The sequence below is a fragment of the Mustelus asterias genome, chromosome 10 (genome assembly GCF_964213995.1).
Source record: "Mustelus asterias chromosome 10, sMusAst1.hap1.1, whole genome shotgun sequence".
Lineage (NCBI taxonomy): Eukaryota > Metazoa > Chordata > Chondrichthyes > Carcharhiniformes > Triakidae > Mustelus > Mustelus asterias.
This window is the reverse complement of record NC_135810.1, coordinates 65,077,279-65,090,644: the sequence shown is the minus strand read 5'-3', so window position 1 is coordinate 65,090,644 and position 13,366 is coordinate 65,077,279. Positions and strand designations below refer to the sequence as shown.

Here is a 13,366-nt window from a genome sequence, read left to right as displayed (position 1 = left end):
AGGGCAGAGAACTCGCCCATTTCCCCTATGTCATTTGATGCCACTTGGAGCAATTGTTTCAACATTTATCGGACAGGGCATCGCTGGCTTGACCAGAATTTATTGCCCATCCCCAATTGCCCTCGAGAAGATGGTGGTATGCTGCCTTCTCTGTCACTGAGGTGTTGGTATATCCATAGCGCTGTTAAGGAGGGAGTTTCAGGACAATGAAAGAATGGTCGCGGTGTATTTCCAAGTCAGGATGGTGAGTGACTTGCAAGGAAACGTCCAGGTGGTGTCGTTCCCATTGACCTGCTGTCCCTGTCCTTCTGGATGATAGTGGTTATGTGTTTGGAAGATGCTGATTAAGGAGCTATGGCAAGCTCCTGCAGTGCTTTTACCCTGCTGCTACCTTTCTTCGGTGATGGAGGGAGTGAATGTTTGTGGAAGGGATGCCAAATTTATGTTTGCCCTGGATGGTGTCAAGCTGGAGAGCTGTTGGAGTTGCACTCTTTTAAGTAAGTGTAGAGTTTGCCATCACACTTCTTGTAGATGCACCTCACATCCCCACCGTCATGTCCAACCAAACCCCACCACCCCCCCCCCCCCCCACCTCAAATTCCCCCTAACCCTATCCAGTTCCCTTCTCCCTGGCCTATCAATTTCAATGGATATTTGAATTTCTCTGGTTTACAGCAGCTGGTGCTGTTTAAAAAAAGATGGTACGTCCTCTTCAATCTGCATGGATTGCAATGCTGGGCCTCAAGAATTGCTCCTGTGCCTGGATCTTGCCCGGTTTGAGTCAGAAGGTCAGGCGTGACAGACATTTCTCAGTAGTTGGGCACAGAGTAACAAGCCAACACTGATCGCTACTCCGAGGGATTTACCTCTCATTGTTTTGCTGAATTACAAAACCTACCTCGGGATCCTGGAGTTATGACCACCGGCTCGTTTAAACAGGTCTTGAATGGTGAATTTTTCATACTCTTCGTAAACCTTTGCTGTCCACGATTTCTGCACTGTATTTATCATTTTCACAAACTCCACGTTAGGTTTATAGGGTTTCTGTGACAGGCTAATCAGGGTAAGGAGAGGTGGAAGAAACAGAAGCCATCAAAACAGTTCCCATGTTGCAAACATTATTAAATCAAACTGCATCTGAACAAGCATTTCATTGCAAAAGCTTTGTTACACCAGGGAAAGTAAAGAGAAGACAATTTGAGACAAGAATACCACTTGTTGAATAAAATATTTTTTTTTACAAACATGGACAGCAGCATTTATTTCCGATATGCAGTTCAACATTATTCCACCCAATGTACCTCACCCCAATGCTCCCTCCCCAACCAAGTTACTGGCTTTAATATTTAATAATTCTTGGTGTGGATATAATGAGACTCGGGCAGAGACATACTCCAATCTGGCAGGGGCATTGGTTATGCCTCCTCTGCTCAATGTCAGAACCCTCCCCATACAATTCTTCTACTATCCAAATTGTATTCACGGGTTTTTTCCCCGCTTTATCCAGTTAATAGAAAACACAAAAACAAGCCCAGAAAATGCTGGAAAAACCCGACAGGTCTGGAAACATCTGTGAAGTGAGAAATAGCGTTGAGTCCAAATATGACTCTTCTTCGGAACTGAAGAGGTAGAAATGCGATGCTTTTCTGCTGTTAAAAAGGGGGAGCAAAATAGGTGGTCAGATTGCAGGAGAGAGAGAGGTTAAATGACAAAGGTGTCATGGAACACAAGACAAGGAGTGGTAATGATAGAAATAAAGACTGAAGCTTTGGCCCAGAATAGTTGTAAATAGCAGTAAAAGTTTCAATGTTCAAAGAAAAAACATGAGAAGATACAGACTGGCACGGTGGGGGGTGGGTTGAATTTAGAATGGAGGACAAAGTTCATGGTCTGTCGTTGTTGGATTCAATGTAAAGTGCCTAAATCGGAAGATGGGCCAAGTACCTCCAATTCGCATTGGGTTTCATTGGAACATTTCGGCAGATCAACATTAAATGTGAGCAGGAGAACAAGGTGGTGAACTGGCAGGAAGGTCAGGGATAGGTTTTCCAACTGAGCAAAGACATTCCACAGAAGGCCATGAAAAGATCTGGTTAATCATTTGGCTCTGTTTGGACCAGACTAAAATGGTGTTTTTTTTTCAATAAAAGATCTTGCTGCAGACTGTTTTTGCTTTTAAAAGGACTTATTCCGAATCAAAATCCAATGTTTTAAGATCCAGTTTCAACAATTTAGTTGTGAAACTAAATGTCGCTATATGTACTGGTTACTGAAACTTTTGTATTAAGCTTTAGATCACAGAGTATGATTGGAGCAAGATGGCTGTCCATTTATAGCACCTTGTTTGCCAAACGATTAACCAGATCTTGCAATTGGTCTCAAACTCAATTGATTTTCTCAAAAAGCAGCTCCAACTCAAGGTATATTAGTTGAAATCCATTGCCGTTTACATCTCATTTTAAAAACGCATTTTCAACTACGAGTAAATTTATTATTGAGCAGATGAAATGAGCACCCACAGGAGTCAATTATTACTGTGTAGCTTACCATGAGATTTAAACAGGAGAACAGTTTCTGCAATAAATCTCATCTCTTCCCCCCTTCACAAAATGACTGCACTGGAGATCATGCAATATGCTTTACTTTTACAAAGAACATTAATTTAATACCCATGAATCATTTTAGGGATATTCAGACCTGCTCAGGGGAGGTTAACTGTTGCAGTCAGAATAGCCATTTTTATACCAACAGTATGCCAAGCTTGCTGTTTTTGAAACGATTTATCAATAGATTGGGATTGTTGCAGTAAAGAAAAGCCATTTAGCCCATTCACTTGCTTCTTAAAGGATTACAGGGCCAATTCCCTCCCTTAGGCATACATCTATTTTTTCATGTGAAGAAACATTCGCTGACCAGTCCTGAATGTTAGTTTGAATGCATGTTCCCTGACTGTGTTCACTATTTAAATTATTCCAGGCTAACTTTCTTTATTATTTGACTATCTTAGAAAACTAAACTAAATAACCTCACAGAACTGGTTTCCTTCTACTCTGTAAACGGTCTCACCCGAGTTCCTTTGTTATTTCCATCTTTCTTTCTTCTATTCTACCAATTTAAAGTAAAGATCCACACAATTCACTTACTTCCTTTTCATAACAACCTTGCTGTCCTCAGTTTTGATCATTCATTCTCAAAATCTGGCATGAGCTGGCCATTTCAGGTTAATGGGGACTTGTGTCAAATACTATCTGACAAACCCCTGAAAATTCCTTCATCCTTTTCTTCTGTTGAAAAATTGATCCACCATCTCTCCGAGTTTATAACCCTGTTAGTACTTTTTTGGCTACAAGGGAATGATCTTGTTTCCCTATCGCCCAGTTGAGTGGTACAATTACATTGGAAATGTCTTTGCTGAGCTACACTAGGCACCTGGGGGGGGGGGGGGGGGGGAAGAGACGGGAAGCCGAGGTTATTTTGCTGATCTAAAGTTTTCTTTGTGCCCTCTTCTGGTCCTACACTCTCAGCTTTGTAAACTTTCCAGTGCCACATCCACCCCAAATTTCCCCTTCTGCATTCTTCTGTACCAATAGCATCAATTAAATACAAGTTATCATTGCACAAGTCAGTTATTCACCACACGTTATCTTAGTTGCTTCTTTATTATTGACAAAGACATGGATCACAAGTGAAATTCAAAATAAAAGCACGACAGAAGCTGCTTGAATATGTTTGAACACATCAAATAAGTTCTGGTGTCTGGCCAAGATTAGACAAACTGGCTTACTTAAGTGAACCAAATTCAGTATTTCACAAAAAGATATTGAATCACACATTAGCAGTCACTGTTACATATTGGATTCCACACCTGAAAAAAAAAAGGACTATCAATTCCTCAATTCATTTCTAACTGCACTTTCAATAACTCAACTATCGAGTCTATGGTTTTCCTTTCAATACAACATTTTTGCAGCTACTCAATGACAGCCTCATCGAGGTTTGATGCCCTAATCCCCAATAAATGCACTGCTCTCTCACCACGGCCATTCCCCTGGTGCAGCTCTCACCACCACTCCCTCAAGTCCAAAGGCACTAATTTGAAAGGATATGGTGGCCAACAGATTCGGCCATCTGCTGTCAAATCTGACTTGACCCCTTGAAACACTGTCAGGCCTAGCTCTCATCATCTAACACTGCTCACTATTCCAGGATAATCCTGGAATGCAAAGATAACCCCCAGCTTCCTTTCTCTACTGAAATCAGTCTACTTAATTTTTTCTTCCCTGTCCCCTCCACATTCACCTCCAACATGCACGAGTAGCTCATGGACCTTTGTTACGAAGATTGAAACAATTCAATCAACCGTGTCTCTCCCTTCTCGTTCACCAAGCTAAACTTCCTTTAATTCTTCCCCTGCCCTAGTAGCTTTCCTCTTCCATCGCCTCTAGGCCCTTTGAGATCATCCTGCCCACAAGTCCCATCCCCTGTTTTCTCTATTCTATCCCCACTAAACTACTGACAGCCCAACTCCCCCTCCTGGTGCCCATGTTAGCCAATATTATAAATGGTGCTCTCCAGTGTTGTCCTTCTCCTTTACATCTGCCGTTGCCATCCTGCTCATAAAAACCCAAAAGAAATCCCTCAACACCATCATCCTTCCAACTGAACATGTTGTCACCTCCCAAATCCATTCCCATCTTTGAATTCTTCTGACCAGATTTCTTCCCTAGCCAAGGTACCAAAATGGCTCTTAAAAGTCACAAAAGCCATCCTATTGTGACTGCAACAAAGGTAAACTTTTTCTCCTTGTCCTTCTCAACCTGTCTGTAGCCTTTAACATGGTTGATCACAATATCCTCCCCCAACGTTTCCCCACTGTCATCCAGCTGTGTAGAGCTGCTCACACCTGGTTCCATTCTTACCCAAAATGTAGCCAGAGCATCATTTACAATAGCTTCTCTTCCTGCTCCCATGTTACCGCTGGTTTCTCCCAATGTTCTAACCTTGACTCCCTCCTAGTTTTCATTGATATCATCCAAAGGCACAACATTGGATTTCACATGTACCCTCGCAACAATACTCGAGTCCTTCACTGTTGCTAAATTAACAGACTGCTTATCCAGTGCTGGATGAGAAGAAAATTTCTCCCATTAGATATTGCAGGAGTAAAGCCGGTGATTTTAGTCCCCACTCTAAACTCAGTTCCTGACATTCTGGCAATAATCTGAGATTATAAATTAAGCCAGTCGGTTTGCATACTTTGATGATCTTCCGAACTCGCATTTGTGCGATCACTAAATGCCTATTTCCACCTCCAGTTCCTGTCTGACTTCACCTATCCTAATTCATCTGCTCTCGAAACCCTCATGCATACCGTAGCTACCTCCAGACTTCACTATACCAATGCACTTTGGCTGTTCTCTCCCATTCTACTCTCTGTACACTCGAGTCACCAAAATTCTGCCACGAGTGTTTTCATTTGTAGCAAATCCCATGCCTCGACCACCCGTGCTTGCTGACTAATTTACTTTGGCTACCAGTCAAGCAACATTAATTTTAAAAGTCCCATCCTTGTTTTCAAATCCCTCCAAGGTCTCACCACTTCTGTAATCCCCTCCAGCCCCAAAATCCTCCTTGATATCTGCATTCCCCTAACACTGGCCTAATTTTAACTCCTTCACAATTGGTAGCCTTGCCTTCAGTTGCCTAAGCCCCAAGTTCTCGAATTCCCTCCCTACCTCCCTTCCCTGCTTTAAGACACTCATTAAATTATACTTCTTTTCTGGCCTAATATTTAAAATAGTCCTTGGAAGATTTAAGAATTCAAGGAATTCCAGAAGGGTCATTTAAGTGAATAAATTAAATTTAAACGAAGTTCAGAAAAAGCATAGGGGGCAAGGAAAGATTAGACAGAGAGTGAAAAATAAAAACCATGGAAAGGTTTGAAAACAATACTAGCAAAAATCACAGGACTCAAGACAAGATTCACTGCGGGAGCCTTACAATGATGTCAGAGCCAAAACATGACTTAGAATTAATTATATGAACGCTTTGCATCGGATGCAGAAGACAATTAACTGAACAAGGGGAAAACGCATATTTTTCACCATGCAAAATGCAGGTCGGAGTTTGTGCTCAGATTGCAGGGACCAGAGAGCTGGGGGCTTAAAAGATGTTGGGATGTCACCTAGCTTTAGCTGGAGGGAGTATTCTCCATGGTAACCCACACTGCAAGCTCAGGGATTAGAAGCTAACCAGCTAGAAAAAAAATAAAGGAGCCAAGAATCACTTTGGAATGGTTCCTAGAGACTGAAGTGTCTACTTAAGGAGCAGTCGAAAAAAAACAGTAGAGGGGGATTTTTGGTCGTTTAAATGACAAATTGTGTGTCAGTGGGGGGAAGAATCTTTTCTGTAGTATAGAGTACAAGCTGCCGGCTGAAATAGTCGTTAGTCAAGGATGCTTTTAGTTTGGGCTATAGTAGTAATCCTAAAATTTGAAAATCTGTTTTGTGATCCGTTCAACTAGTCGCTGGAAGTTCAATTTCTTTTTTAAAGTTATCAGTCTCTACAGCAATTGTAACAATGTTTTCAAACTAAAAGTGTCCAGCTTTGTTAATTTATAAAAACATTCACTCAAGTGTTCGGCCACTATTTTAAAAGTCTTGAATGACTGCAAGAAGTGAAAATGGGGTAGAGAAACGTGCACCATCCTTACTGTGTGTGTGGTTAAAGACACCGGAAGAGTCATACAGACTCAAAACATTAACTCGGTTTCTCTCCACAGACGCAGCCAGACCTGCTGAGTTTTTCCAGCAATTTCTGTTTTTACGTCAAATAAAAAAAACGCTTGATCAATTCCTCCTCAAAGCCTGAAATGTTTCACCAAAAAAGGACAATGTTCTTTTGAAGCATGTAAATAAGCCACTGCTGCTGACCTTAGTTTGCACCAAACAGGCAGCAGCAGAAAACTTGTGATTAAAAAATTGTATTCGTTAATTTTAGGACTGGCGCAAGATCAGAATGGAATGGGTACACCAAGTAAATATATATTCAAAAAGCTAATTTTACAAACCCCCCAATACTTACTGTGACAGATGCTTTTCCGAATGAACGGTATCAGTTCGAACATTCCGAGTGTTCTTCTTTCCAACAAAGCAAGCCCAGTTTTGACCCAATGTATCATGCACTGACCCAGGAAGTGTTTCGTGACAATAACTGGTTACATTTGAACCTTCTTTCTTGTACTGTTAACACATATCAAGAAAGAAGAAAATATAATGAACAGTTACTCGCATTTAGCACACCATAGAAATCATAGAAACCCTACAGTACAGAAAGAGGCCATTTGGTCCATTGAGTCTGCACCGACCACAATCCCACCCAGGCCCTATCCCCATATCCCTACATATTTTACCCACTAATCACTGTTGTTAGGAGTTTACTATAGGCCCCCCAAATAGTAATAGAGATGTGGAGGAAGAAATTGCTAAGCAGATTATGGATATGTGTGGGGGTCACAGGGTAGTTGTCATGGGGGACTTTAACTTTCCAAATATTGATTGGAGCCTTTGTAGGTCAAATAGTTTGGATGGGGCAGTTTTTATGCAGTGTGTGCAGGAGGGTTTCCTGACACAATATGTGGATAGGCCGACAAAAGGCGAGGCCACATTGGATTTGGTACTGGGTAATGAACCAGGCCAAGTGTTAGATTTGGTTGTGGGAGAGCACTTTGGAGATAGTGACCACAATTCGGTGTCTTTTGTTATTGCAATGGAGAGGGATAGGGCCATACGGCAGGGCAAGGTTTACAATTGGGGGAAGAGGTAATTATGATGCCAGTAGGCAAGAATTAGGGGGCATAAGATGGGAACAGAAACAGTCAGGGAAAGGCACTAATGAAAAGTGGAACTTTTTCAAGGAACAAATACTGGGTGTCCTTGATAGGTATGTCCCTGTCAGACAGGGAGGAAATGGCCGAGTGAGGGAACCATGGTTCACGAAAGAGGTGGAATGTCTTGTGAAAAGGAAGAGGGAAGCTTATGTAGGGATGAGGAAACAAGGTTCAGATGGCTCAATTGAGGATTACAAGTTAGCAAGGAATGAGCTAGGAGGGGACATGAGAAGTCCTTGGCGGGTCGGATCAAGGAAAACCCCAAGGCTTTTTACTCTTATGTGAGGAATAAAAGAATGACCAGACTGAGGTTAGGGCCGGTCAAGGACAGTAGTGGGAACTTGTGTATGGAGTCAGTAGAGATAGGCGAGGTGATGAATGAATACTTTTCTTCGGTGTTCACCAAGGAGAGGGGCCATGTTTTTGAGGAAGAGAAGGTGTTACAGGCTAATAGGTTGGAGGAAATAGATGTTCGGAGGGAGGGTGTACTGGCAGTTTTGAATAAACTGAAGGTCGATAAGTCCCCTGGGCCTGATGAAATATATCCTAGGATTCTTTGGGAGGCAAGGGATGAGATTGCAGAGCCTTTGGCTTTGATCTTTGGGTCCTCACTGTCCACGGGGATGGTGCCAGAGGACTGGAGAGTGGCGAATGTTGTTCCTCTGTTTAAAAAAGGGAATAGAAATGACCCTGGTAATTATAGACCGGTTAGTCTTACTTCGGTGGTTGGTAAATTGATGGAAAGGGTCCTTAGAGATGGGATTTACGACCATTTAGAAAGATGCGGATTAATCCGGGATAGTCAGCACGGATTCGTGAAGGGCAAGTCGTGCCTCACAAATTTGATTGAATTTTTTGAGGAGGTAACTAAGTGTGTTGATGAAGGTAGGGCAGTTGATGTCATATACATGGATTTCAGTAAGGCGTTTGATAAGGCCCCCCATGGTCGGCTTATGATGAAAGTAAGGAGGTGTGGGATAGAGGGAAAGTTGGCCGATTGGATAGGTATTGGCTATCTGATCGAAGACAGAGGGTGGTGGTGGATGGAAAATTTTCGGATGGGAGGCAGGTTGCTAGTGGAGTGCCACAGGGATCAGTGCTTGGTCCTCTGCTCTTTGTGATTTTTATTAATGACTTAGAGGAGGGGGCTGAAGGGTGGATCAGTAAATTTGCTGATGACACCAAGATTGGTGGAGTAGTGGATGAGGTGGAGGGCTGTTGTAGGCTGCAAAGAGACATAGATAGGATGCAAAGCTGGGCTGAAAAATGGCAAATGGAGTTTAACCCTGACAAATGTGAGGTGATTCATTTTGGTAGGACTAATTTAAAGGTGAATTACAGGGTCAAAGGTAGGGTTCTGAAGACTGTGGAGGAACAGAGAGATCTTGGGGTTCATATCCGCAGATCTCTAAAGGTTGCCACTCAAGTGGATAGAGCTGTGAAGAAGGCCTATAGTGTGTTAGCTTTTATTAACAGGGAGTTGGAGTTTAAGAGCCGTGGGGTTATGCTGCAACTGTACAGGACCTTGGTGAGACCACATTTGGAATATTGTGTGCAGTTCTGGTCACCTCACTATAAGAAGGATGTGGAAGCGCTGGAAAGAGTGCAGAGGACATTTACCAGGATGCTGCCTGGTTTGGAGGGTAGGTCTTATGAGGAAAGGTTGAGGGAGCTCGGGCTGTTCTCTCTGGGGTGGAGGAGGCTGAGGGGAGACTTAATAGAGGTTTATAAAATGACGAAGGGGATAGATAGAGTGAACGTTCAAAGACTATTTCCTCGGGTGGATGGAGCTATTACAAGGGGGCATAACTATAGGGTTCATGGTGGGAGATATAGGAAGGATATCAGAGGTAGGTTCTTTACGCAGAGAGTGGTTGGGGTGTGGAATGGACTGCCTGCAGTGATAGTAGAGTCAGACACTTTAGGAACATTTAAGTGGTTATTGGACAGGCACATGGAGCACACCAGGATGATAGGGAGTGGGATAGCTTGATCTTGGTTTCAGATAAAGCTCGGCACAACATCATGGGCCGAAGGGCCTGTTCTGTGCTGTACTGTTCTATGTTCTAATCCCTCCAACCTACACATCTCAGGACACTAAGGGGCAATTTAAGCATAGAACATAGAACAGTTTTCTTGCAATAAAGGCCAAATGCCATATACCTTCCTAATTGCTTGCTGTATCTGCGCGCTGTGTTCTCATGCTAAAGCAAGGTCCCACAAACAGTGAAATAATTAAACAGGTAATCTGTTTAGGTTGATTGAAAGACACTGGTCAAGACCCCCCCCCCCCCCCCCCCCCGGAGAACAATCCTGTTCTTCATATTCAGCAATGGGATTCTTTACACTCACACAAGGACACTTCAGTTTAACAGTTTAATTAAAAAGCAGCATCTCAATTACCGCAGCAACCCTTCCCTCAAGTGTCAGCATAAATGATGTGCTCAAAGCCATAGCGTGCTGATTGAGACAATGGTGCTAACACTAAATATTTAGCTGTGTTTATAGGTAAAAATCGAGACCCACCTTGAAAAAGGCAAACCATTTGTAATTACCAAGGACTACTTCAAAACCTTGATTGTAAATTAAAGTGAAGAAACCAACATTCCCAAACTCATCTTCAGCAACATCAAGTTTATGGAGATGTACAGTCACATTTTTTACAGGATGGCCTTTAGGAAAAAAACAGATTACATGTTAAACTGGTGTGTATGCATCTGTTCAGCGTCACTTTTGCAAACAAAATTGTCAAAATGGCAAGGTTTTATAAGATGGTTATGTTTTAAATTGTTTCTTTAATTCACTGCATTAAGATGGGTATGAGGTCTCGTACTAGCTCTGTCTGATAGCCTATGGGTCTGACTGCCATGGGGGAGAGGGGCACAGGTCAAGTCCTACTGAAACCCCCAAGTACCAGCTTTCAGATCTGGCCACAATGAAAGGAGTAGCCAGTTTTGTTATGGACAGACATCTAGGTTGTCAGGCAGTAAAGCTCAGAGACACTGAACAAACAGAGAGACAGGCAACCAGGGAAACAGCAGAGCAGGACAAAACAAACAAGGCAGCTTCTTCTCAGATCAAGGAGACAGAACCAGTAGAGATTTAAGGACACTGGAAGATTTGCCCTGGCATGGCTTGGAGTTGTTGCTGGAATGGATGTCAGTATAGGGATTCTCAGAAGAAAGAGGGAAACAAACACTCGACATTATGGTTCAGCAAAATTGAAGCAAATCTGTTGCAAGCAACTTGGGGCTGGTTCCTGTAAAGACTACAACTGTTTAACATTTAAGCTCACCACAGGATTTTCAGTTGTGTTAGGGAGTTAAAATGGATCTCAGATATACTTTTTGTGGTTTAGTGTGATGAATCATTACTCAGTAGGCAGTTGTTTTTAGTGTGCTATAAATATGATGCAAGTCTTAAAACGTGTAATCTGGTTATGTGAGCCTTAGAGAATTCAAACCTCTTCGAAAGTTATCAAGGGCCTGAAAGTTCATAAGTAACAAAGATTCAGCAAAAGACTCTCAGAATGGCTAAGAGTCAGGAACTCCTGACAGAAAGTTATCTACAGAAGTAAATGTTTCCTGTTCTAATACTGGTTTCTTTGCTAGCTTCTGATCCAGTTTCAGTTTCTAGCCTGTCCTAACCGCCCTGGGGCGAAATGAAATTCGACTTGGGAGGCAGCACTTTGCAGAAACCGAACCTCATGTTTTTAGCTCTTTGTCCATGATTTACGGAAAGGTTTTTTTTAAAAAACTAAAAAGTCCTTCCTACAGGACAGAGCGAAATCTTTCTCGACAACTTTTACAAAAGTTCCAGACTTTCTGATAGAGGCAAAGATATTACTGTGTTCCATAAAAAAAAGTTTGGTAACGTTTTAAACTCAAGCCTAACCGAGAGAAAAAATGTTTAAACCGTAAGTGCCAATGTTGGCTGGTTAGGAATGAAAGCTGTGGATGAGGAAGGGTGTTTTGCTTCATTGGGTAAAAGGGATAGGAGGAGGTTAGAGGTGTGAATAGCTCCTAAACTCACCCATCTTGGTGCAGTCAACATTCCTGTCCTGCCCTTCCAGACCGACCTGGAACAGCCAGGTCCCCTGCAAGTCCTGGTAGCTGCAGTTCGCCGGGGTGTCGGCCACAGCCGTGCCCAGGCTGAGTGCACAGAGCAGGGAGAGAGCGCACACAAAGCGGCCCATCACTGCAGCGGACAGAGAGGCAGCCAGAGCAGACACAGATCGGAGCAAAGCTCGCAGCAAGAGCGCTACACACCACAGCTCATGTGATCAGCCCCAAAAGTCAGCTGCCTGGTCACATGAACCGGGAGGGATTTATTTTTCTCCCTTTTCCGCTTTGGCTGGTGTTGAGGAAGTGGTTGCTGAGTGTGAGAGGAGGCGGTGATCTATCCCTATTTGTTTCCTTCCTGGAGCTCCACAGGGACAAGTGACTGGAACATGTCCTCACGTTGCAATCTGCTTCAAAATAAGATGAAGGCAACATCATTTTCTGTTTTGTGCTTCAAGATAAGAACCAGGATTCTATGATATAACCCTGAGGTTGGCCATTAAGAAGTCTCATAACACCAGGTTAAAGTCCAACAGGTTTGTTTGGAATGATGAGATTTCGGAGCACTGCTCCTTGGAGCAGCATTCCTTGAAGGAGCAGCGCTCTAAAAGCTTGTGATTCCAAATAAACCCGTTGGACTTTAACCTGGTGTTGTGAGACTTCTTATCCGAAGAGAGAAATATTTCAACTTAAAAGATTACGTGTGACGAACTTGAACATTTTGCGCCGGACCTGTTGCAGTGTTGCAAACAGTGGCTGGGTCAGAGATGCAAATGTGTGGAAACGATAGCTTGTCTCAGGAGTCCGGCTGACTTCACCTTTCAAAGTCAGACTAGTTTTACAAAGTGGGCAGCTGATCACAGTTACTCAGAACTGCTGCTGTGTGTGGGTAGTCTGAATTTCAAATAAACTGTTACCCAGTTCTAGTGATTCACACTGAGAACACTGAACCAGACTTCCTGATTACAACCAAGCATTTGCTCTCTGCGCTGAAGTTGAGTGTGCTTGCTGATGTTGTCAGGTTGTGGTCACCCTGCCCCCCCCCCCCCCCCCAGTTCCTCATGATTATGTCAGGAAGCGAAGTATTAGTCACACACTTCTGAGTCAGGACCTCGCTTGCTGAGACTACACTCAAGGGAATAGAAATGGGAGCAGGGGTAGGCCATCTTCAACCTCAGTCCCACCATAAAGCCCTATCATATTCCTCTTTTATTACGTGTCCAGAAATCTATCAATCTCTGTCTTAATGTACTCATTAACAGAGCATCCACAGTGCTCTTGGGTAGTAAATTCCAATTATTTGCAACTGTCCATGTGAAGAATTTTCTCTTTTTAGTCTTAAAAAGTCAACCCTTTATCCTGAGTGTATGAGGACTTGTCTTGGACTCACAGGGAAACAGCCTCTACTCAATCCACC

General features: G+C 43.0%; 1 protein-coding gene across 1 annotated transcript in view; it reads right to left on the bottom strand.

Moving 5' to 3' along the window:
• ctsc (cathepsin C) overlaps nt 1-12,202 on the bottom strand; it is a 30,666-nt gene extending 18,464 nt beyond the window's left edge. The window contains exons 1-4 of the mRNA XM_078221813.1: nt 11,921-12,202; nt 10,415-10,560; nt 7,084-7,241; nt 899-1,054 (exon numbers count right to left, since the gene is read on the bottom strand). Coding sequence (XP_078077939.1) covers nt 899-1,054; nt 7,084-7,241; nt 10,415-10,560; nt 11,921-12,083 — 623 coding nt within the window. The 5' untranslated portion in view covers nt 12,084-12,202. The remainder of the gene's footprint in view (nt 1-898; nt 1,055-7,083; nt 7,242-10,414; nt 10,561-11,920) is intronic.
• Between the last annotated feature and the right edge of the window lie 1,164 nt (nt 12,203-13,366).